At 36.3% G+C, this 25400-nt stretch overlaps 5 protein-coding genes across 7 annotated transcripts; 3 read left to right on the top strand and 2 right to left on the bottom strand.

Annotated features, from left to right (window-relative positions):
* Positions 1-1087: 1087 nt before the first annotated feature.
* Positions 1088-4061, top strand: LOC115713015 (uncharacterized). Its single transcript, XM_030641479.2, has 7 exons — positions 1088-1785; positions 1932-2074; positions 2180-2451; positions 2556-2710; positions 2955-3217; positions 3300-3362; positions 3466-4061. The coding sequence occupies exons 1-7, from the start codon at positions 1527-1529 to the stop codon at positions 3721-3723; spliced, it is 1413 nt and encodes a 470-aa protein (XP_030497339.2). The 5' UTR covers positions 1088-1526; the 3' UTR covers positions 3724-4061.
* Positions 4062-4110: 49 nt separating this feature from the next.
* LOC115713016 (uncharacterized) lies at positions 4111-5268 on the bottom strand. Of its 3 annotated transcripts, none has more exons than XM_030641482.2 (3): positions 5201-5268; positions 4580-4806; positions 4111-4436 (listed from the first exon to the last, which is right to left on the bottom strand). In XM_030641482.2, exons 2-3 carry the CDS (start codon positions 4745-4747, stop codon positions 4227-4229), a joined length of 378 nt encoding a protein of 125 aa, XP_030497342.1. In that variant the 5' UTR covers positions 4748-4806; positions 5201-5268; the 3' UTR covers positions 4111-4226. The 3 variants fall into 3 exon arrangements, with proteins under 3 accessions (XP_030497342.1, XP_030497341.1, XP_030497340.1); XM_030641481.2 differs by lacking the exon at positions 5201-5268 and adding an exon at positions 4994-5185; XM_030641480.2 differs by lacking the exon at positions 5201-5268 and adding an exon at positions 4994-5184 and having other exon boundaries at positions 4580-4791.
* A 1003-nt stretch (positions 5269-6271) lies between these two features.
* LOC133037175 (uncharacterized) lies at positions 6272-7741 on the top strand. The gene is made up of 3 exons (XM_061114026.1): positions 6272-6338; positions 6493-7355; positions 7453-7741. The coding sequence occupies exons 1-3, from the start codon at positions 6272-6274 to the stop codon at positions 7732-7734; spliced, it is 1212 nt and encodes a 403-aa protein (XP_060970009.1). The 3' UTR covers positions 7735-7741.
* A 25-nt stretch (positions 7742-7766) lies between these two features.
* On the top strand, positions 7767-9441 carry LOC133037395 (uncharacterized). Its single transcript, XM_061114588.1, has 4 exons — positions 7767-8441; positions 8535-8726; positions 8814-9139; positions 9219-9441. Exons 1-4 carry the CDS (start codon positions 7938-7940, stop codon positions 9355-9357), a joined length of 1161 nt encoding a protein of 386 aa, XP_060970571.1. The 5' UTR covers positions 7767-7937; the 3' UTR covers positions 9358-9441.
* Positions 9442-18904: 9463 nt separating this feature from the next.
* LOC115714088 (dehydrin Rab18-like) lies at positions 18905-19911 on the bottom strand. Its single transcript, XM_030642621.2, has 2 exons — positions 19522-19911; positions 18905-19402 (listed from the first exon to the last, which is right to left on the bottom strand). Exons 1-2 carry the CDS (start codon positions 19780-19782, stop codon positions 19166-19168), a joined length of 498 nt encoding a protein of 165 aa, XP_030498481.1. The 5' UTR covers positions 19783-19911; the 3' UTR covers positions 18905-19165.
* Positions 19912-25400: the final 5489 nt, after the last annotated feature.

Genomic DNA, 25400 nt, shown 5'->3' with positions numbered 1-25400 from the left:
AACCTAATGGAAATCGAAAACACATCAAACATACCAACATTAAACTATAAAAAAAATAATAAGAAACTACATACGACTGATTGTACACACTAAAAACGAAAACAAAACACAGAACCTAAAGCACAAAAAAACACTGAAAATAAAGAAAACAAAATCAAATTTAAAAACCAAACCCAGAAAATAACAAAATAAATTGTTCAAAACCAACAATAAAGAACTAAAAAATTAAACAACATAAAACGAAATGTGCAAATGAAACCCTAAAATTACACAAAGCAGAATGAACAAAAAAATGCCAAAATCTGGGGAAAGTGTAAATGTTGGAAGAGGGGGAAACGATAATGAAACTTAAAACCAACCTGAGTTCGATCTTCAGAAGAGGCACAAGATTTTTTCCCAGAAATTTCTGGAACCGTGTGCTCCTCCACGTTGAGCTTCGTTTTCTTCGAAGAATGGGGCCTCCCACGCTTGGTCAGTGGAGCATCAAAATCAGAATCATAGTCTTCAAGGATCGGGCGTTTACCCTTGGATTTGTTGGCCAAAGTTTTCTTGCCCATTTTCGATTTTTGTTTGAGAACTGGAGAAGGCGATGATGATGAACGAGTGATTGCCATCTTATAAATAAATTTGAAAAAAAATGAAACTGAGAGGGAAAAACAGTTGAGAAATTGTGGGCTTAGTGGGAGTTGAAGTTTTGTGGATGAATAATAAACGAGAGGGAAAAAACGTGATCAATAATGGGTGGTTAAGCTTATGAATGGAGGTTACTTGATCTTTAAAACAACTTAGAAACAGAAGGAAAAATCGAAAATGAAATTGAAAGAAAATGAAAAAAGAGAGGGAAGAGAGTGAGATTTGATTGATGAGTGATGGGGATAGCACACGTGTATGTGCATCAAAAAATGACTAAGTGGTATTTTTGTAATAAAACAAACATGGTAAGTAAAAAAGTTAATGTAGACGTGTAGGAATATTTTTGTAATAAATTGTGTAAAATGGATTTTTCATGTAAAAATTTTAATAGAAAATAGTAGCATTTTTCTTTTTCTTTATATTTATTACAATAGAAAAAAGAAAAGAAAGGAAAAGTGTTCTCCGAAAGTATAATATTCCAGCGAGAAAAACAAAAGAAAAAGAAAAAAAAGTTAAAATAAAATGATGGAATTACACAAAATTGTCATCTTTTCAACTAAAGAGGAATGTTCGTTCTCTGAGAATACGACCACTGAGCCTTCCCTTGCCCTTTAAATCTCAACCCAATTGAAATTGGTGCATCTTCTTCTTCTTCCTCTGTTCAATCAAAATCAATCAAATTTAATATATTCTAATCTGTCTCTACCCAAATGCAATGCAAAGTTTCCATCTTTAACCCCAAAACTCTCTGAAACGTCATTCATTTTCATCTCAAACCACCCCATTTAGCCAAATGTGTAAAACTCACCATTTCCAGTCCCTAATCCAAACCCTAGAATGCGGAAACTCAGTTTAGGGAGGAAGCTTTGTTCAGTTTTCGAGTTCTCTCACAGATGGCCAAACACTCTGTTGGTTGGGTCGCCTCGCAGAAGCGGTGGCTTCTGGCATTCCTTGTCATGCTTTCGGTCTCTACCTTGATCGCCTTCTTTATCAGAGCCGCCTTCGATACTTGCGATCGGAACCTTGATGTCGTCGATAAGAGGCCCAGTACGGTACCCTACTCTGATTTCATCGTGGGAGCTAGTCCAAACCCACTTAAGTTTATGAAATCTAAGCTGGTTTTATTGGTTTCCCATGAGCTCTCTCTTTCTGGTAATCTTTCGATTCGTTGGCATTTTGCGTTTTATCTTTATGGGTTTTTCGTTTTATGATTTTGTTCTTAGGAAAGGTGACGACTTTCGTATTTATATATACATATATAGATATATATATTTATATATGGGTTACTGTTCTTACAGGAGGACCTTTATTGCTGATGGAGTTAGCATTTCTGTTAAGAAGTGTTGGTGCTGAAGTTTATTGGGTTACAATTCAAAAGCCAGTTGATACAGGTGAAGTGGTATACAGTTTAGAGCATAAGATGTTGAATAGAGGAGTTCAGGTAATGATTTCAAACATGGTTTTTGATTTGAGGGTTGTCTCTGTTTTTTTAGACATAAAAGTTAGTTGGTTTTATATTTTTTATTATGTAATTTTGTATGATTAGGTGTTTTCTGCAAGGGGTCAAGAAGCTGTGGATACAGCTCTGAAAGCTGACTTAGTTGTTTTGAACACTGCTGTTTCTGGGAAATGGTTAGACTTAGTTCTCAAGGAACATGTTGGCCGTGTTCTCCCGAAAGTCTTATGGTGGATCCATGAGATGCGAGGACATTACTTCAAATTAGATTATGTCAAACATCTGCCTTTAGTTTCTGGTGCTATGATTGATTCCCATGTAACGGCTGAATATTGGCAGAACAGGACCCGAGAGCGTTTGAGGTTCATATAAAATAGTTTAAGATTGGATTAACGAATTTCTCTTAGTAGTTTTTCCTTTTTATCAATGGTGAAACAATAGTTAGATGATCATATTTTCTTTGCAGGATCAAAATGCCGCATACATATGTTGTTCACCTTGGAAACAGCAAGGAACTAATGGATGTCGCTGAAGATCGTGTAGCGAAAAGGGTTCTGCGTGAGCACGTCCGGGAATCCCTTGGAGTGCGAAGTGAAGATATAGTCTTTGCCATCATAAACAGTATGCATACCAAACTGACAGCACTTATTTTACTTTGCCATAGAACATACTTCTGTTAATTTGATCAAGACACTAGTTAAGTTACAAAATTTAAATAGTCTTGTTGATGACATTAGTAGTTAATTTGGCTTCTGCACAATTGAACATGAAGGCTAGAGTGATATTATTTGATGTTAAAGGTTATTGTTGTTGCTAGTTTGGATTTGTGTTGTTAGTACTTAGTACTAATAGTATGTCAATACAGGTGTTTCGCGTGGAAAAGGGCAGGATCTATTTCTGCGTTCCTTCTACGAAAGTTTGCAAATGATTCAAGAGAAAAAGCTGCAGGTGCCAATGATGCATGCCGTAATTGTGGGAAGCGACATGAATGCTCAGACCAAGTTCGAATCAGAACTACGTAGCTATGTAATTCAGAAGAAAATTCAAGATCGTGTTCATTTCGTGAACAAAACTCTGACAGTTGCTCCATATTTAGCTGCAATTGATGTTCTTGTTCAAAATTCTCAGGTAGTCTGTCTATGCTTGTAGCATCATTTTAGCTCTTGCGGTTTTATCTTCTTATTTACTTATTTTACTCTAATGCGTGTAGGCACGAGGTGAATGTTTTGGCAGGATAACCATTGAAGCAATGGCATTTCAGCTTCCTGTACTGGTAATGGACTTGCCACTTGCAGCTTTTGTCATATCTGAAAGTATATCAACTTTTCTAACAATTTAACTTCCTTTTCCTGTTTCCTAAAAAACAAAATCATCAGGGAACTGCAGCAGGAGGCACCACAGAGATTGTAGTGAACGGAACAACGGGTTTGTTACACCCTGCTGGAAAGGAAGGAGTTACTCCTCTTGCAAAAAATATAGTCAAGCTTGCCACCCATGTCGAGAGAAGGCTTACGATGGGGAAGAGAGGCTACGAAAAGGTGAAGGAGAGGTTTTTAGAACATCACATGGCAGATAGAATTGCGACTGTTCTGAAGGAAGTCCTGCGCAGGTCGAAGAGCCACACAGATTCTTAACTCTTTTCCCTTAATTCTAGTGGTGGTGACTGGTGAATGCTACTAGTTTCATTCATCTGGAATGTTAACTATTATACAGAGAAATCAGATATACCATTATCGTCCTTTCATGTTGGCTACTCTTATCTGTACTGAAAGGGTTGTACATGATGTACATATAAAGAGATAAAGACAGTAGCCTGTTGATAGAAGAGTTGATGCAACTACAAGTAACACAAATTTTTCTTGCATAGCGTTGACTGACTAAGTAGACATTTGTTTTTGTTGTAATTTTCTGCTTTGTGGAATTGGTTTATTTATTTATTTTTATATATAATGTGCTTTGAAAGTTAAAGCCATGTCAAAGCATCTGGTTTCTTAGTAATCTGTACTGTGGCATCAAACAACGAACACCAAACACCAAATTTACATTCAAAATTCAAACACTCAACAACAAGTTTAAACATATAATGTGTGTAACAACTAACAAGAGTCTTTATTGTTTCAAAAATAGTAGATAAGTTTCAAAGAGACTTGGGTTTTGGAGGATCATTTACTGTTTTGTTGTGGTTGGTGGTGGTGGTGGTGTTGTGTTTAGTGAACCAAGTTGTATAAAGAAACTGCTTGTGAGGTCCAACATGGTTGCATATTTGTCTGAGCTTCTGTCTTTCTCTCATCCATCTCAATACTATCTTCATATGTCTCTTACTCGTCAGTCCTCTAAGCCCAACTTCCTGAAAATAAAAAACCAAATTTGGGATACTTAGAGTGAGACCCAAAGAATCCTTAACCCCCATATTGAGGATTTGTATTGAAAAAGTAAACAAAAATAGAATGAAAGACAACAGTTTTAAGTTTATAATAAAGCAAAAAATACCTTAACGTGATCCCAAGTTTGGGCAATAGTGAGTGGGCCATGCTCCTTAACAATGTCGAAGATGACTCTTGTGATTGTCTGGGTCTGCTCAGGTGGGGTTTTGAGCTCGATGGGTTTCATTTTTGGCTTTGGTTTTGTGGCAAAATACCTTACTGCAGTCCCAAACATGATGTCCCCCACTCGGTTTGTTTTTTCTTGAACAGACAGTAAACCTGAAAAAACCAAAACTAGAAAGAATAAAAATGAGTGCTTTGATCAGTAACTAACAATAACAATCATGTAAATATTACGAAGCATATATAATTGTGAGTGAGGCATTTCATCGAACAGGTGAAATGCCATTATATCCAAATGTCATTTCTGAGCCATTAAAGTAGAAAAACATTTAAATTAGGAGTAGACAAAGATATTTACAAGGTTGAATAATGGGTAGACAAAACTCAAGGAGACCCAAGAATTGATAAGGATTTTGTAGTTGGACTTGGTGAGGAGTAGTGATGGGTTTGTCTTAGGAGTTTGGGGTTTCTGAAATGGGGAGACCGTGATTTGTCACATGAACAATATGGAATTTTATCACTCTACTTATTTAACTTACGTGGCATATAAGAAAGTTTTTCTTACCAAGTGTATTTAATAGAAAGTTTCACTTAGTATATTTGATATTCTAGTGTTACGAGTTGTATGACTTCAATTCAAACAATGATACTAATTTTAAGTAGATTATATTTATTATACAAGATTGGTAATATTACTTGGGAAATTTCAATTTTTGACCCTAATAATACAACCTATATCAAAATTTATACCCCTTTATAATTTGTACAAATTTATTCCTATAATTTTAAAAGTTTCCTAAAATACCCCCTAAATTAAAAATTCCCTCTCTCAGACGTTCCCTCTCTCTTTCTGACGCTCCCTCTCTCTCTCGCTCTTCACGATCACGAACCCCCCCCCACATTTCCCTCTCTCAGACGTTCCCTCTCTCTCTCATTCTCTCTGTTTTCCTCACGAGCACGAACCACAACCCACAAGCCCTCACGAACCCACAACCCGCTCCCACACTCACGAACCCACAAACCAGACTTCCCCTCTCTCTCTCTCTCTCTCTCTGTTCTGCTCACGAGCACGAACCCACAACCCCTCACGAACCACGACGAGGACGATCCAGGACCACGACGACGACGAAGCACTGAACTTCACTGAAGTGAACCATTGAACCACGAAAAGGTAAGTTTTTTTCTGTTTAAATTTTAGAAATTTCAATGCGAATTTGTGTATGTGCTTCAGATTTTGTGTGTTTTAGATTGTATATGCGAATTTAGATGTCAATAGTTGCATGTTGTATGTGTTGGATATGTTTCAATGGTGTTTTCTGTGTTTTTACTTAGTTGTCGATGAAATGTCGATAGGATGTCGATAGGATGTCGATATGTGTAGGTATCTGGTGCTTGAACATTGTTGTCGACAGGTTATCGACGTAATGTCGACTACTTGTCGATGGTTTTACCATTGTTTTGATGTTGTGTAGTTTTGCCCTAGAATGTCGACAATTTGTCGACTGTATGTCGATAGTTTTGTCGATAATAAGTTGCAGTTCATTCTTTTGCAAGTTTACTGTTAGGATGTCGACAATTTGTCAACTGTATGTCGACAGTTTGTCGATTATAAGTCCCAGTTCATTTTGTTGGTATAATGTCGACGATTTGTCGACTGTATGTCGATAACTTGTCGATGTTGGTAGTTTGTCAATGCTCTTATGGTAATGTCGATAGAATGTCGATTGTATGTCGACTGTTTATCGACCAGTTATGAATGTTTGTTAATGTCGACAGAATGTCGACATGATGTCGATGTTATGTCGACATTTCTTAACTTTTTTGACATTTAAATTTGTTTGGTTTTTGTTTTTTCAGATGGCTCCCAGACTCATTATTCCAGCACCCAGCATTTCACTGGCCGCGTCACATATAGGGGCACTGGAATTTTTGCCAAAATTAAAGCTCGGTTTGAGGAGTTCAACCTTAACAACACGGCGAAGGAAAGCCGTTTCGGGAGCTTCTGGAATGCCGTACCACTGACATTCTCCTCGGTGTTATTTCACCAGCTGATGCTCCACAAAATGAAAGTGGATGCTCAGGAGGAGTTGAGGATGAGGTTTTATGTTGGTCGGAAGGAGGTCCGATTCGGGGTGCTGGAGTTTGCACTCATTACGGGTTTGGACTTCTCCTCGGGGCCAACAGAAGAGGAGAAGGCTGCGCAGGTCGCGCGCTCGGGGTCAGACCGACTGATCAACAAATATTTCAACCGGTCTGATAGTGTGAAGACAGAAGCACTCCAACTTCAGTTCACAAACTGCCAGAACCCGGAAGACTTGTACAAGCTCGGCTTGTGCTTGTTTGTGGAGTCAGTGCTTCTGGGCCGCGAGGCCAACGCGCTGATCACGCCTCACATCATTAGATATGTGGAAGACCTCGAGTTCTTCTTCCGGATTCCTTGGGGGAAGCACTCATTCGCCAGACTCATGCACTCGCTTCAGAAAGACATGTTGAAACAGAAGGCCAACTACGAGAAGAAGCTGAGTTCGGATGTTCAGCACGAGTGCAAATACACAGCATATGGCTTCGCACCTGCAGTCCAATATTGGGCGTACGAGGCCATTTTGGAGGTTGGCAAGAGGTATGGCACGAACCACGGGATTCGGTTCCCCAGGATGCTTAGCCGGACGAGCAAAGGCGATATTGGGAAGAAAGACGTCAGCGCATTATTTTCTAGACGGGTATGATTTTCACTTATGTTCTGAATAATTATTTAACATAAATGCTTGTAATAAATGCTAAATGGTTTTATTTTGATATTTGTTAAACCATAAACAGAATCTGGAAGTGGTGAAGGGGCTCCTTCCACGGACAGAGGAGGAGGCATTTGTGAGGACAATTTCTTACGATGGTGTGGAGAACCTGGTTGATGATGCTGTGGATGACACAGAGGCTGAGGCAGGTAGTCAGGTACCAGAAACTCAGGTCCCAGACACTCAGGAAAGAGACACTCAGGTACCAATTTTTGGAACTTTTTTTTATGTCTTCATTTTTTATTATTTTTGTTTTGTGATATTTGTTACATTGTGGAATTATCGTATGCTTACCGTATTTTTTTGATATATATTTTTTCGAGCCACCGGTTCGAACCTCAGCCCAGTGCACCATCTTCATCAGGCGTTCGGGGTGCCGAGTACACTGATTTAGTGGCTCGGTTGGATAGGATCGAGGCTGACACTCAGGGTCTGTATGCTGCTCAGGCCGAGCTGAAGAAGGCATACGAGACCAGCCATGTAGAGCTGAAGGGTGGTCAGAACGTAATTATGGAGCAGCTCAGACACATATTGGCCATGTTGAATCGTCCGCCAACGACAGCTTCAGCACCGGAGGCCCCAGCAGATCCATCTACCCCACCACCAGCTGCTTCACCCCCAGTAGAAGAGGATGAGGTCTTCCCCGACGATTACGATCCTTATGAGGGAGCTCCAGCGACTCCGATCGAGGCACAACCTCTTATCCATGTACATGACACCGAGTCGCAGGGTGAGATTCTGTCCATAGAGGCACAACCTGCAGTGGTTAAGAGTCGGAAGAGGAAGAGAAAGCCTCCTGTATGGTTCGGTGACTATACGGAGATGAAGAGGAGACATAGGCCATCTTCGACTTTTGATCCCCTGGAGCCACCGGACGAGAAATTGTTAACCACTTTCCGAAAGTGGTGTGTTGGACTCATTCCGAACCACCGACTTCGGGATTTGAGAAGTGGTGATTACGGTCCAGGATTCTTTTGGATAATGCTCACACCAAAGGAATGGCTTACAGATGACGTAAGTAAAGTATTTTATAATATTACTTCACTTTACAACTTTATGTGCAATTAATATATTTTTTTGTGTAAGCGACATTCCGTTTATATGCAGCATATAGATGCAGCAATGCATATGTTGAGGAGGCGACGCACCGACTATCCACTGACATTTCCTCAGAAGGGTATCATTCTCTCCACATTCGTGACCGCCATGATCAGCAGTGCATGGACGAGCCACAAGGGTCCGAGGAAAAACTTTAAATGGGAGGAATATATCCTGGACTACTGCACAGGGTTTCATAAGGTATTGTTTTAGTAAGATTTTAAATGTTAATTGTTTGGGAAGATTATTATGGTTTGTTAATTGTTTCGTTGTTCTCTGTAATTACAGTCCCAAGTCTTTGAGAGATGGAGGGGTAACGAGTTTATTTACTTCGTTCTGCACCTTCCCACGGCAAGACACTGGGTCACAGTTGAAGTGGACATAGAGCTGTGGAAAATTAATGTCTACGACTGTGATTCCAGCGTCTGTCATTGGACCGCCATGGAACCCATCTTGAAGGTTTGGTCAGAACTGCTGCCCTCGCTAATCCTTGCAACCGGGGAATTTCCACATAACAACCAGATCGTGGCGTTAGCTAACGGTGACATCGCGGTGCTTCCAAAAATGCACGCGAGTCGAGCCACTCACGACTTAGTTCCGAAGTCAGCAACCAGGTACATAGCGATAAAAAAGTACTATAGTATTAAAATATGTTTTACGTTAGACTGACTTTACATTTTATTTTGCATTTAGTGGTGATTGTGGCGTGTATTCCATTGAGTATGTGGAGCATCTCATGATGCAGCGTGGATTGACCGATGTGACGCCAGACCGGATAGCCATGTTTCGTCAACGGTGGTGTGTCGATTTATTTTACCAAAATGTCGGCTGATTATATTTTTAATTATTGGGACATTGTATATTTTGTGTAATTAACATTACAGTTATGTATATATAGATTTTCTTTTCGTTCAAATTTTGATAATTATACGTGGTTTCAAATATAAAATATCAACATTATTCAACAAAAATAACTATTAAACCTAAAAATAATTAAAATATTTGAAAAATATTCAACCTCAACAAAAATAACTATGACAAAATATGCGTCATTACAATATATCAAATTTCCCAACGAATACGTACAAGACGCCTCAGATGCGGGCTTTGCATGTTGCTCTGTTGTGGCCTGAAGCACCACAGCGGCTGCAGTTTCGTGGTACAGAACCTTTTTTATCACCAGACGGGAAACGGTTCTCCCGTCTTCTTCCAGCGTTGCTTTTTCTTGGACGACCTACAGGCTTCTTTTCCACAGGTACCCCAACTTTCATATTCTTGATGTGTTCTGAGAGAACCCAATCATCCTCGTCACCAGCGAGATTGATGGTATCATCGTAAATCTTCCTCCACGTTTCTTTTGAATAATAAGGTGAGCAAAGCGTGTACACACTTGTGTTCGTTTTCAATGCCGCGGCACATGCATGAAGGCAAGGGAGTTTCAATAACGTGAACACGCCGCAGGTGCATGTTTTTTCAACTAGATTCACATCACCACCTCTTTCACCGTTAGGTCCCCTACCAACGTTATACAAATTGGCTCCATTTCGTTGGACGCGCCTGTACCTTGCATTTTCATGAGTTTTTGCCAAGTTTTTTTCGAAGAGCGTGGCCAAAGGGGTGGCACATTTGTCAGCATTTTCGAGGCGATCAGCGAACCACGATTGGAGTGTGAACCTGATAAATTCAACCAAAGTAGTTATTGGATATTTCCTGAACTCTTCTGTGACACTATTGAAGCTTTCAGCAGCGTTGCTCGTCATGATGTTGTATCTATCGCCCAAACAATAAGGGTGAGCCCACTTCTCAAACCCTATACTCTCCACATATGCAGCGATCGCCGGATTCATCTTTCTAAGCTTCTCGAACTCTCTATCGCATTCAGTCTTCGACCATGCGTAAGCAACATTATATATTTGGTTGTGAAAAGCATCAGTCTTGAATTTGGCGTTCACGTTCATAACAATGTGGTGATAGCATGCACAATGGACTGCTTCGGGAAAAACGAGTTCAACAGCATGATCAATGCTTTGATGCCTATCTGACACAAACACTAAGTTCTCAACCACGCCAATTGCTACCCTCAACTTCTGTAAGAAATACGTCCAGGAGTCGTTATTCTCACTGTCAACGATACCATAAGCAACCGGCAACAATTGGTTGTTCGCATCGTATGCCACAGCAACTAACATTATACCGCCGTACTTCGTCTTCAAGAAGGTGCCATCGATACTCAAAACAGGACGACCAAAAGAAAAGCCCCTTCTACATGCACCGAGTGATATAAAACAGTACTTGAACCGCTCATCCTCTAAGTACAAGTCAGTAATGGTACCTGGGTTCTTCTGTTCCAGCATGTACAAGTACCCAGGAAGCTTCATGTATGAAAACTCAGGCGTACCCCTAGCATACGTAAGTCCCATCTCCCTGCACCTCCACGCCTTCACATAACTCATACTGATACCGTAGTTGTCAAACATGTCCCTCTGTATGTCTTTAGCCTTGTACTTAGTTCCGTCTTGGGTGTACTTCCCCTTAATAAGGTGGCCAACTACCCATGGTGCTGCTTGACGGTGATCTGAACGTCTCGCATTCAAGTTACATGTGTGTTCATTGTGAAATACAGTGACCTCAAAGTTGTCAGAATGCATCTTCTTCCTCCCCCTCAATCTCCATTTACAATCTGGAGCCTTGCATGTAACGTACAACACATCAGGGGATGACTTCTTCACCATCCACTCGAAATTGTTATTAAGGGCAAACCTACCCACAACTTGTCTCAGTTCTTCCTTGTTTTCATAAAAATTACCAAGCTCTATCACCCCTGCTTCCTTACTTTGTAAACAAGTAGTTAGCTCATGATTTTCCATTATATCTTCCTTTGTCCACATGGGAGCTTTGAACTTGGTACAAACTTCGAAAGAGGAGAACGTTGAGAACGTTGCATGACGAGCATGTTCTTCGCCCGCACAGTCGACTACGCTAGTTCCGAGTGTAGTGCGATTTTCACTTTACGAGGTTGTCGTTCTCGCTGTGTACCTTGGTTACTCGGTACACACTCTAACCTCAACGATGGTCCCGCTACGGCTTCATCGACTGCCAAATCATGTTCATCGTCCATATTCAAATCTACAATAGGATCGTTATTGTAGAAGGGTGTATCGAACTCTTCAAACTGATGAAATCCTGTCGCTTCTTGTTCTTGCCCTACATTGGTCGGAACATCAGAATTGGTCGGAACCTCTAAATTGGCCGGAACCTCCTCATTCACACCAATCCCAACATCTGTTTCGGGAACGCAAGACCCTACCACACTCCGAGGGAGAGGATTAGTAGGCGGCGTAGGCTCCGAATTCCCAACTTTTCTCACCTTGGTCACGAATAATGGCATAAACTCTGTATTTGACATTGTTGCCCTCATCTCTAAAAACGTTCTCAGTTGGCGTTCTCTCTTAATAACCTCTGGCGCAACCATTTTTCCCTTCATGTACAAGGAACAAATCTCCAACTTTAAATCATACGCTACCGGATCAACTTCCAACTCTTCATATAAAATTTGTCGCAGTTCTTGTAGGGTTGTCTCGGTTGTAACTGTCAACGTCAAGCTGCTATTTGCTTTGTAGATCCAATTATAATTCTCACATAACCAAACACCATCGTACGATACAACAAGGAACACTTTGTCTCCTGCAATTGCAAACCAAAAAAACAAGGTGAGTAAAGGAAAAAACACCAAAAAAAATAAACATCGACATCCCATCGATATCAATAGACATAATGTCGAGAAGCACAATACCAGAAATTAGGGCACTGATTGTCGACATTGTGTCGACATAATATCGACATACAATCGACAAAAAAACAACCATGCTCGTCATCGACATACTATCGACATACCATCGACATTATATCGACAATAGAAACGGTTGCACATTAAATGTTAATAAATTTTACATACGTTCCCAACAACCCTTCTCAACTGAAACGTTGCATGTCAGACACGTGTCCTATCGACAACATATCGACATGAAGTCGACATGTCGTCGACAAATGTGGTAGCAGTGACACTAAATTGGCATGTTGTCGATAAGATGTCGACATAGTATCGACATTCTGTCGATAAATACGCCATTTCATGCGTTTTTCCCTGTACAGTTACGCATTTAATGACCATTAAATTTTCATACATTCCCAACATTTTTACTGCTCTATAAAAGCAAAGGGAAATCTTATTCATAAGTGCTCTTGTATTCTACCTATCTCTTACTCTTAAAAATTTTCTCTTATTCTCTTAAGTTTCAAATATGGCCCCAAGAAAGAACGGCAAATACCCCATCCTAACTCCTGAGGAGCTGAAGCAGGAGGATGATGTTGGCGAAGTTACTCCTGCAATGCAGAAAGTTTTGGACGCCGCTCGAGCTTTCGAAAGAGAGCGAAACGGTAACGAGTTCAGGTTCATGCAACTTGAAAGAGAATTTGCAAAAACTGGCGAATGGCCGGCTCCACCACCTGGGTTCCCCGAAGGATGCCGTCGTTGCAAACTGGGCATCTTCAACGGTAAACCGGTGAAGCCTGGAACATTATGCAAGTATTGCAAGGCTCACCCACAAGCCAAAGAATTTAAAAAAAAATAATTTCTTATGTTATGGTTTGTGGGTTTTATTTAATGTTTTTTTTTTAATTTTTATGAACTTTTATTTTCTGTTTTTTTTTTATGTTTTTTTTTTTTGTTATTTTTAATGAAGTTTATTTTCTGTCAATGTTATGTTTATGTTTTATCTACGGTATTTTTCCATTGCATCGATATTTTGTCGACATCATGTCGACAAAATATCGATAACTTCTCAAAAACAACAAAAAATGCTTGTTGTCGACATTCTGTCGACATGTTTGTCGACAAAATGTCGACAAATAGTTAATCCCAAAGTTGGTTGCATGATGTCGATAACATGTCGACATCATGTCGACATAACGTCGATAATGGTCGTCACTGACCTTTCCTCCATAATCATCGACAAACCATCGACATTTCATCGACATATCATCGATAACACTGGAAAACCCAGAAATCGACTGAAAACCAGATCTGCCAGATCTCAACAATTTCAGACCAAAAAACAGCAGTTCCAACAATAAACACACGTATAACAATTTTAAACTACATAAAGTCAAACAAAATGCTTAAAATGCAACTTACCCATTATAATGGTGTAAGATTCTTGAGTGATGTTGTATTGTGCTTCGGTTTTCCACCAACACCCACCGAGAAACAACCATGCAACAGCAAATAATATCGTGTGGGACGGATTTCAGCTTCGGTTTTTCATAAATTTTTCAAATTTTTTCCTAGAGAGAGAGTGGTGCACGAGAGAGAGAGGGAAGAGGGAAGAGAGAGAGAGAGAAATACACTTTCAGATTTTAGCTTTTGTTTTTTATTTTTTTTTTTAAAAAAAAGGGTAAAATGGGAAGTTCATGTAATTAATGGACTAAATTTGTACAAATTATAAAGGGGTATAAATTTTGATATAGGTTGTATTATTAGGGTCAAAAATTGAAATTTCCCTATTACTTTTGTCGTTTTTATCACTAAGAAATTATCATTTCTTTCTTTTTTTTTAAAAAAAAAAAAAATTAATTGTTTTATCATAATGTATATTATAATTGTTGAGGTCGAAAAATTGATTTGTGTATCTTTGCAAATTATTGATACCTTGATTTCTCTCCTTCTCTAGTTCCTCTTTTTCTCTCATGATTGGACTGATTGGTGTAATAGGGTTTTTTTTTTGCAAGAAAATTATCTGAAAAATTTATAGTGAAACAAAGAAAACAAGAGATTTGAATTAGAGAGGGATATTGATCATTTTTTTCTTACATAATTTCACCTATTTATAATAGTTTAGGTGTTGAAGGCAAAAAAAAAAAAAAAGGTCTAATTAGTAATTTTTCCCCTGAACTTTGACATGTACTAAATCGTACTCCCTGAAATTTTTTGGCCGTTAAAAATTCCCTCCGAACTATTGAGATTGTTAAATTTAAAGACTTTTGTTTAATTTTAGTAAAAAAATTCTAACAAGGATGAAAGTTCAAGAGGCATAATTTAGTACATATTAAAATTTGAGGGGCATGATTTGGTAGATATCAAAGTCTAGGGAGCATTTAGTACATAAACAATCACTGAAACAGTAAAATTGAATGAAATTAGATAAAAGTCCTTAAATTTAACAATGTCAATAGTTCGTGGGAATTTTTAATGGCCAAAAAAATTTAGGGGACACGATTTACTACATGTCAAAGTTCAGGGGAAATATTACTAATTAGCCAAAAAATAATATGAGTCGGTTATACTCAATCAACTCAACAATTATTTAAATTTATAGTTGCAAACTTTTCTAATCTTTATCTTAATAATTACAGAGATTGCTAATATTATCTTATTACTCAACTACTTATGAATTTTACAATTGAACTTTTAATTTGTATGCATTTTTATTTCAATTCTTTTGAAAGTTGCATATAAAATTGATTGAGTGTTTAAAACTGTCAGTTATAGCTATAGTAGATTATTCCCACAATTTTAAACACTTGTGTACTTTTTTCGATAGTTTAATAAAAGAGATACAAAACAAAAAAAGAAATGAGGTTTTAAAGGGCATCCCGACGATTTAAAACTTTTAAGGATTCCCCTATTAATATAAAACCCCTAATCTTGCTCAGATCTCATTCAAACGTCTCTCGCTCTCTCTTCTCGTTCTACCCTCTGTCTGTGACTGAACCACCATATGAGCCACTCTGTCCTCATTTCTCTTTCTCGTAGACAACGGTCCACGAGCCCATCCATCGTCGACGCCGGTCCACCACCACGACCATCGTCCTCGTCTCTCTCTCTCTCTCTCTCTCTCTGTGACAGTCAGTAGTCCCGTGATCCGTAAGGGGAAACACCGGGTAAGTTGTGCAATCCCACACCGCCTGGGGAAGGTCAAGTGGGATGATTCTGAGACTGTGTAGGTATGGGACTACACAGTTAAAGAGAGCTTAAATGAATTGATTGGTACTACCTATATCAACAAGGTGCATCTTGTTTTTCGGTAGCCCATCTCGAAAGAACTCCACAGTTAAGCGTGCTTGGCCTGGAGCAATTTCAAGGATGGGTGACCTCCTGGGAAGTTTGCCCAGGAAGCGTGTGAGTGAGGACAAAGCACGCTGGAAACACTTGTGTTGGTCTGTAGGGTCAGTCATCAGTCCATGAAGCATCCAAAGTGACGTACTCGTGTATAAGAGCCATTCATTCCGTGGGTGTAAGGACCCAATGGAGGCTTGAAGCGGGGACGTTACAAATGGTATCAGAGCCTTGACCCAGCCGGAAGTGTGGTCGACGAGGACGTCGGACCCCGTAAGGGGGGGTGATTGTGACAGTCAGTAGTCCCGTGATCCGTAAGGGGAAACACCGGGTAAGCTGTACAATCCCACACCGCCTGGGGAAGGTCAAGTGGGATGATTCTGAGACTGTGTAGGTATGGGACTACACAGTTAAAGAGAGCTTAAATGAATTGATTGGTACTACCTATATCAACAAGGTGCATCTTGTTTTTCGGTAGCCCATCTCGAAAGAACTCCACAGTTAAGCGTGCTTGGCTTGGAGCAATTTCAAGGATGGGTGACCTCCTGGGAAGTTTGCCCAGGAAGCGTGTGAGTGAGGACAAAGCACGCTGGAAACACTCGTGTTGGTATGTAGGGTCAGTCATCAGTCCATCAAGCAGCCAAAGTGACGTACTCGTGTATAAGAGCCATTCATTCCGTGGGTGTAAGGACCCAATGGAGACTTGAAGCGGGGGCGTTACAAATGGTAATGAGAGCCTCGACCCGGCCTGGAAGTGTGGTCGACGAGGACGTCGGACCCCGTAAGGGGGGGTGATTGTGACAGTCAGTAGTCCCGTGATCCGTAAGGGGAAACACCGGGTAAGCTGTACAATCCCACACCGCCTGGGGAAGGTCAAGTGGGATGATTCTGAGACTGTGTAGGTATGGGACTACACAGTTAAAGAGAGCTTAAATGGATTGATTGGTACTACCTATATCAACAAGGTGCATCTTGTTTTTCGGTAGCCCATCTCGAAAGAACTCCACAGTTAAGCGTGCTTGGCCTGGAGCAATTTCAAGGATGGGTGACCTCCTGGGAAGTTTGCCCAGGAAGCGTGTGAGTGAGGACAAAGCACGCTGGAAACACTCGTGTTGGTCTGTAGGGTCAGTCATTAGTCCATGAAGCACCCAAAGTGACGTACTCGTGTATAAGAGCCATTCATTCCATGGGTGTAAGGACCTAATGGAGGCTTGAAGCGGGGACGTTACAAATGGTATGAGAGCCTTGACCCAGCCGGAAGTGTGGTCGACGAGGACGTCGGACCCCGTAAGGGGGGTGATTGTGACAGTGAGTAGTCCCGTGATCCGTAAGGGGAAACACCGGATAAGCTGTGCAATCCCACACCGCCTGGGGAAGGTCAAGTGGGATGATTCTGAGATTGTGTAGGTATGAGACTACACAGTTAAAGAGAGCTTAAATGGATTGATTGGTACTACCTATATCAACAAGGTGCATCTTGTTTTTCGGTAGCCCATCTCGAAAGAACTCTACAGTTAAGCGTGCTTGGCCTGGAGCAATTTCAAGGATGGGTGACCTCCTGGGAAGTTTGCCCAAGAAGCGTGTGAGTGAGGACAAAGCACGCTGGAAACACTCGTGTTGGTCTGTAGGGTCAGTCATTAGTCCATGAAGCATCCAAAGTGACGTACTCGTGTATAAGAGCCATTCATTCCGTGGGTGTAAGGACCCAATGGAAGCTTAAAGCGGGGACGTTACACTCTCTCTCGTCCACTCTTACTTCTCACATTTTCATGGCATTGTCAGAAAAATCCAATTTTTAGTAATAAAAACATGGAAGTGTTATCATATCTCCATGTTTAAGTCAGTTAACCTTAACTTTTTGCTGCAAAAATGATAGTAACACCTTGTGAGTATTAACATTATTCTTTTGTCTGAGTTGCATTTCCTTATCAACTAGCCGCGCACTCAAAGGATATCCCTACTCAATTGTTGCTGACATTCCACCAAATGCTGGTACAGCCTTGAATATCATCAAAATTCTTCCTATTAATTTAGATCTTTCTATAACATATCTCTTTCACTTTTTTCAACTTCTGGACCACCTTGTACATGAGAGTACACCCTCAAATTGCTGCTGCCAACAATTACGTGGTGACTGGTGTAAAATTCTCCACCACACGTGCAGATCTTATCTTATCATAAATTAAATACAAGTGTTTATTAATTAGGCAATCCATTTCAGTCTTTCACTCCAACTCATCCTTCTTACACATGCTTAATTGTAACTAACACTACAGCTTTGTATTTTTATATCCCTACTTCACATTCCTTAACCTTTTCATTGTTACGTTCATCACTTCTGTATTTTTCTAGGTATTTATAAAAAATGACAGGAAAAGAAAAAAATATACAAAGAAGCACTATGAATAATTTTTTCAAGCATTATAAATTAGTATTATTACCGCTGAAAATTAAAATTAAATATTTATTTATAATTAAAAATTAAACTTAAATACTCTTTAAAATATAAGTATCCCATATGACTTAACTAAAAAAACGATAATGAATAATGAGATCCCATGAATAATATTTACAAAATTAATATTTATAGAAAAAAATAAAACAAAAGGACAAAAATGAGCCTCTTATATATATAACTGTCAAATCAATTAAGGGTACCGACAAACGAAAAATATTAAACTGAGGTCACGAAAAAATAATTTAACAATAGTATTAATTATAATTTTTTATTACAATTTTTAATTAATTTTTATGTCTAAAATCAAATGATAAAATATTTTTTTAAAAAAATTATAGCAATATTTATTATAATTAAAATATTATTCTTAACATTTTAAATAATTTTCATTGTTAAAAATAAATTTTTTTAATATTTTAATCTTTTAAGTATGTTTAGAAAATTTTAAATTTATTTTTAAAATTATAAATTATTTGAGCATTTTTTTAAATTTACATGATATTAAAACTACAACGAACAATGCCATAAATTTTATTTTTAATAATTTTTTAATTAAAATATAAATTTATGTAATTAAATATATAAAATTACTTAAATATAATATTACTGATTTAGTTTTACTAAATTAAAACAAAAAAAAAAACAAATTATAATTTTTTCTGATTAATATTTTTTATCACAGTTTTTTAGTGATACTACAGAAATAATTAATAATTTTAGTCATTTGACAATTTTGTTGTACTAAAGTAAACTTTTTTTTTTTTATTTATATATATATAAACTTAATCTTATAAATAGAGAGAAAGGTTCACGAAATCAGTTGTATATATATTAATACTGATCAAACGTAATAATAATAAAAGCACAACATATATATTATTATTACAGCTGGGTAATACAACAGACGATCGAATAAGCAATACATATACATATACATACATATATGCATACACACTCATCACTCACACACCGATCATGATCATCATTATTAATAACTCAAACAAACACACTTTATATATATAAATATATATATAAGATGTTGAAGTACTAGTATTTTGTTCATATTTATTATTCATGGTGTCCACCACCACCACCAGGTAGCTTTTCCTTGATCTTTTCCATAATTCCCTTCTTCTCATGGTGCTCAGTCTCATCATAAACACCGGGAGCTGTAGTTGTTGAAGTTCCATAAGTTTGACCAACATGACCCTGCTGACCTTGATCATCATGATGACCTGGCAGCTTCTCCTTTATCTTTTGTTTCAGTCCCTTCTTTCTTCTTCCACCTTGCCCATCATCCTCAGACTATATCACATCATCAAAATATTAATATTATTTAATATATAATATATATATCTGACTTTAATTTAATTAATACAGAATTTTTTATTTTAAGAAAAAAGAAAGAGATTAAAGATACTTACAGAACTGGAGCCAGAGCTTCCAGATCGATGAAGCCTCTGTTGCTGGTGTCCGCCAAGACCAGTATCAAAAGTGCCAGTGCCAGTACCACCAGTGGTACCGTAACCAACTCCGGTAGGACCACCAGTAGTATCGTAGGCCCCACCATGGCCTCCACTCATATGGCCACCTGTTGTAGTAGTGCTATGTTGAATTGGGTTCCCATACTCATCAGTTTGGGGTGTTACTGTAGTAGCCCCATATTGGTTTTGCAAATGAGACATTTTTCAAACTTCTTAAAACAAAAATGATATTTTATGATTATATTTGTGGTTTTTGTAGTGTGATGGATTGAAATTTGAGTTGGGTTAGGCTCTTTATATATAGGCTTCAAGAGCTCAATTACGTGCATGTCTCTAGCTTCTTACACGTTCGATTTAAAGTGTAATTATTATGGTAATACTATACACGTCGGTTTGGCTGACACGTGGCGAAGTGGGTGTGTTGACACTTGTTATTTGAGGTCGGTCACGATAAGATTGGTCATTGTCTTTGTCTTGACCCTTAAAAGCTGGTGGTGACACATAACCCGTGTTGGATTAGTTGAAACTTCTTTCTTTTCGTTTTAGATAATGTTAATAATAAGTGGGCGTATAAATATCGATGGTTAGAAATTTGTCTGAAAATATGTGGCGGATTCAGAGTCGTTGATTGGGATTACTATCGTAATCTGAGCCTTCCTGATGTAATTGGTAACGAGGAGCGATTTCTTCAATAAGATGGATCGATAAGCCGCGTGGGTGGAGATCGATATTATTGATATCCAATCTAATGTGTATTTTTTTTTTAATAAAATCATAAGTTTTGTTAATTAATCTAATGAGCCAATTTATTTTCAGATCGTTTAATAAAATATAATTTAATATATATATGAGAAAACTAAAAATAAATTAGGGATATCTTGAACAAGTAGACCAAATTGGGAAGCCATAGAAAAATTACTTTTGATAGCTTGGACACAGACCAAACTATCCGTTTCCGAAATAACATGGTCCCAATGATATGCAATCCAACTTAAAGTTTTTTTATGCCTATTATTTCAACAATTTCAAGTTGGACACGACCAATTTAATGTGTATTATTTTGCTATAATGTATTTGATTTTGTTGATTTTATATTTTAGATCGAATTTAATCGGTATAATAACTTAAATTTAATTTAATAAAATAAATTATTATTATTTTAAATCTCTAACAATAAATCAAAAATAAAATAATAAATAATAAATTTAAAAGAAGAAAAAAATTATATATTAAAAAAATACTTTGTTTAAATTGTATCTAGACGAAAAATTATATATAAGTATAAAATATACATTTCATTTATTAAATTTTAAAATATATTTATATTATACGTATTAAATTTTTTAAATGGCTAATTTTCTTACAATAAAATAGTGATGGTATATATAATTTTGAAAAATTCTACCATACACTCTTTTAAAAAGAAATATACAGATATATCTCTATCTATTTTGGTATTTGGGAAAAAAATTTAGTCCAATTTTTTTTAAAATCGTGTACGTTGTAGTTATTTAAGATATCTTACAAAATTTTGAGACTTTTAGAAAAATTTAACATATCGAAAATATGGTTCAAATAATTTATTGCACTCGTAACTCTTTTATTTTATGTGCATTGCTTTCTATATATTGTAAATTATTTTAATTTTTTGAAATTTTGCAAAATACCTTAAATAACTATAACGTACATAATTATAAAAAATAGATTAATTTTTTTTTTAAATGCTGAAATAGATAAAAAAATGTAGTGGTGCACTCTTTTTAGGGGATACACTGTAGAAATAGCCTATAATTTTTTAAAATTTTATATAAATATATGTAAATAGATTGAATCGGTTACTTTTATATGTTAATAAATATATTTATATAAATACGAATATCTATACTTTATAAATTGAATACAATTAAATTGTGTAAATTAAATTTTACTATAGCTTCATCTGTATATCTCTTTATTATATAGTTATTATATATAATAAGAATCAATCATTTTTATAAAACTCTTCCTTTTGAGGTGCTTAGAAAGGAAAAAGGCAAAAAACCTTTGTCATGTAGTTATATTTATCAAATTTTAGTTCTTATAATATGGTGAAAAAGTAAGAGACTGACTAACAATTACTTCTTTCTTTATTTTTAATTTTATCCTGTTTTTTTTTCTTTTCCGAACTTTTAAATTTTATCTATATATTGTAAAACATAATTACAAATCAGTTCTAATTTTTTTTAAAAATATAAATACTTTTTCTCTCTTTCTCTTTTTTATTTTCTTTTCTTTAATTTAGGAGAAACAGAAAAATCATTAAATGTTTTTTTTATTGTTATGCTTAACAAAAGTATCTTTAAATAAATACAATTTTAATTAAATATAAAATATTATTTTTATAATAATTATTATTAGGTATTCATACAAAGTAATATAAATTTGTTTTAATAATCTAATTTCATTAAATTAGATTTCATTTAAAATTTTTGTTCTAATTTTTTAATAACTAATATTTATTTATATTTAGTCAAATTAATTTTTATAGTTCCTTAAAAAAAATGTATAGTTTTTATTTTATTTTAATTATCTTATACAAAATAAAAAAAATTCATTCACACAATTCCTACATGTGCTATGCACGTGGTGGCGAAACACTAGTATTTATATATATGTGTATTATCCGAAACAACTCTTCTAGATTTATCTGTCAAGTGAGATTAAAAACAAAGATAATATAGACATGTTATGTTAGTGTCGATGAGATCTAATATGATATTGATGATAATGTGATAGTTTTTGTGGCATAGTAATCAATTCTCTGACCGGTTTGGACTATGACTTTTGGCCCACTTTCATGCCGACAACACTCCATTTATTTTGATGGGAAATTATAGTAAATGACCCTAAATCATAAGAGTATGTTAGGGGCTGATTGGTTCAGTATTTGAAAACTGTATTTTTAAAAACTGTGATTCTGAAATGAAAATCTGAAAACTGTGACTGAAAATATGTTTCTGAAAATATGATTGGTTCAGTATTTGTAAACTGTTTTTGAATTTTAAAATTATAAATCTGTGATTGGTACAGAATTTGAAAATATAACAAATTCAGAATATGTGATTGGTTTAACTGAATTTGAAAACAGTTTAATTTTAAATAGTAATGTATGATAACAAACCCCCAAAAAATGTCTATTTATTGTGTGTTTACAATAAAATAAATATATATATATATATGTTCATATATATGATTGATCTAATTATCCAACTATATATAAAAAAAAAAAAAGACATAATGTTGAATTGATACTTACATTTCTCACATTTTCTACATTATCATCCCTAAGCAATATATCCTTATACATTCTCTCCACAAATCATTTTCACTTATATTTATGTATATATATATATATTCCATCTTCACTTATAAGCAATAAAAGTAGTCATCTTTATTTTTTTTTTCTCAATATATTTTTATTAAATTGGTCCTAACCAAACCGCCTATTAGATAGCTATATTGTTGTGTAAAATAAGTTTGATTCAAAGACTTTGACACTCACATTCTCACAAACACATATTAATATACTTCAATTATTACCACCATTTCTCTTCACATTCTCTTTTTCTTTCTTTACTTTTTCTTTTATTTATTTTTCTCTCTTCATAAATAAATCCTTTCTCATCTTTCAAATAGATTTTATTTCTACTTCCAAGTTTTTCTTTTTTTCTTTTTTCCAAAATCACAGAAAAGCTTTTTGATTTTTAGAGCTTTTTTCTTTCTGTGCTTTTGATTTATGAGAAAAAGTTCTCTTCTTTGAGAGGCATAGCAGAAAAAAAAAATCTAAAATGGCAAAGTAAATATACACCTAAAAAGAAGATGAGAAGAAGAAGAGTATACCTTGTATTTCGGAGTAGATCACTGTGAGAATCGAAGAAGAAGAAGATGAGAAGGAGGCGTGTAGCAGCTGATGGAGAAGGAGGCGTTGCAGTGGATGGAGAAGGAGGCGGCAGCTGATGGAGAAGAGAGAAAATGTTTTTAGAGTTTTTGGATAGAGTATCTCAAAACAAAGAAAACTCTATTTTGGTGTTTTCATTTTTACTTTTATAAATTAGAATCTGAATTTGAATTTTATTTTCAAAAATAGGGTACCAATCAATGATTTACATGGGGCCCACAGATTTTATGTTTTCAAATTTAAAAGATTGGATTCAAATTAGAAACCAATCAGACCCTTAGTTTATGTTCTCTTTTCCAAAAAATATAGTAAATGACCCTAAATCATAAGACTATGTTAGTAAATGTCCTTATTTCATTTTTTTTTTTTTTTAGAATTAGAAGCAAATTATTTAAACATTATGGTATATCTATATTAGTTTTGTTAAAATCTTTTTTATTTTAAAGTTATGTCAATTTTTTTAATTTTTTATGAGTTGTTTTGGGTTGTTGGTATATAGATTTTGTTGTACGGTATATTTCTATTTTGTTGTATGGTATATTATTATTCTTAGATGATATTTATTTTTTATTATGATATGTATAATAGTGGTATATACTTTTATTAGCATAATAAAAATATTTTAATGTACCATGCTACATATATTTAATTATTATTTTTATATTTTTTGATTGTATGATTATTTATTTTAAATAATATTTAATTAGTTTTTATTTTATTATATACAATGGTCATGGTATATATATTTTAATTGTAGTATATAATTTGGTTAGTATAGTATACATACATATATATATATATATGTATTAGTAATTGTTGACCGAGATTTTCGGCAACTATTAAAATATATTTTAATAATAAGCTGTAAGAAAGCGAGATGAAGACTTTTTACGTGGTTGGGGCGTTAATGAGCCTTAGTCCACGAGCCACTGCTATTAATGGATGTATTTAATACAGATTTTACACTTGAGAGAATGTTTTTTCCTTAAACACAGAGAGTGTTCTTGGTGAGTTTTTCTCTTCTTGCTCTTTTGCAACCAAGATTCTCCCACCTCATTAAATGAGCTTTGAGGGGGTATTTATAGTGTTTTGGTGGGGTAATCCCTAGAATTGTTCTTACACATGTATCTGTAAGTATCCATAAAGTTGGGCATTTCCGATGAATATACCATGGGTGATGCATGGTCAAATCCCTAGGTGTTGTAGGGCTTTCATGGAGAATGTCCTTTTCGTCTTATGATTGACGTGACTCTTCGCAGAGTAGCCGTCGCTAGACTTAAATGATCATTACTGTAGCGCTGCTGTTTGGGGGTTGTGCCGTCAGACTTTATTGCGTGTTACAGTCCCAACACGCTTCCTCCCATGCAGCATTAAATGCGACTTGATTTCTCGGGAGAGACCTGACACATCCCGGAGAGCCTTCACGCTATACTAGCTTCCGGGAGTAGCTTATACTCCGGGTGTCTCCTCCGGGACCCATGTTAATAGCGCTTCCTGGTGGCATAAAAAGACTTAGCAAATCTTTCCAAGTTATCTGATCCACGTGTTCCCTCTTGACTGGTCCACGTATATTGGGCGAATTTAGGAGCAACATTTACCCCCCAAGCCTTGTTTACTTAGTAAAAATAAACCAAGGCTTGTTCAAGTGTCTCCAGTTGGCCCCTCGTTTCCCTAGCTCGAGCCTCGAGCGCGTGGGGGCACATTAAATGATGTTATTTAATGCGACAATATGCTTGTTCGCAGGAATGTTTCCAGCCGCCTCCTCGGTCTTATGATACGACTTGGGGGCGCGTGAAGGTGTGCCTAATAATGGCATTAAATGCGGTGATTCACTTTTGCAGAGGTCGATTCGTTTCACGCCCCATGATTGATGCGGCGCATT

This window comes from Cannabis sativa, chromosome 4, assembly GCF_029168945.1.
Source record: "Cannabis sativa cultivar Pink pepper isolate KNU-18-1 chromosome 4, ASM2916894v1, whole genome shotgun sequence".
Taxonomy (NCBI): domain Eukaryota; kingdom Viridiplantae; phylum Streptophyta; class Magnoliopsida; order Rosales; family Cannabaceae; genus Cannabis; species Cannabis sativa.
The sequence above is the reverse complement of the archived record's forward strand: the minus strand, read 5'-3'. Positions and strand labels throughout refer to the sequence as shown.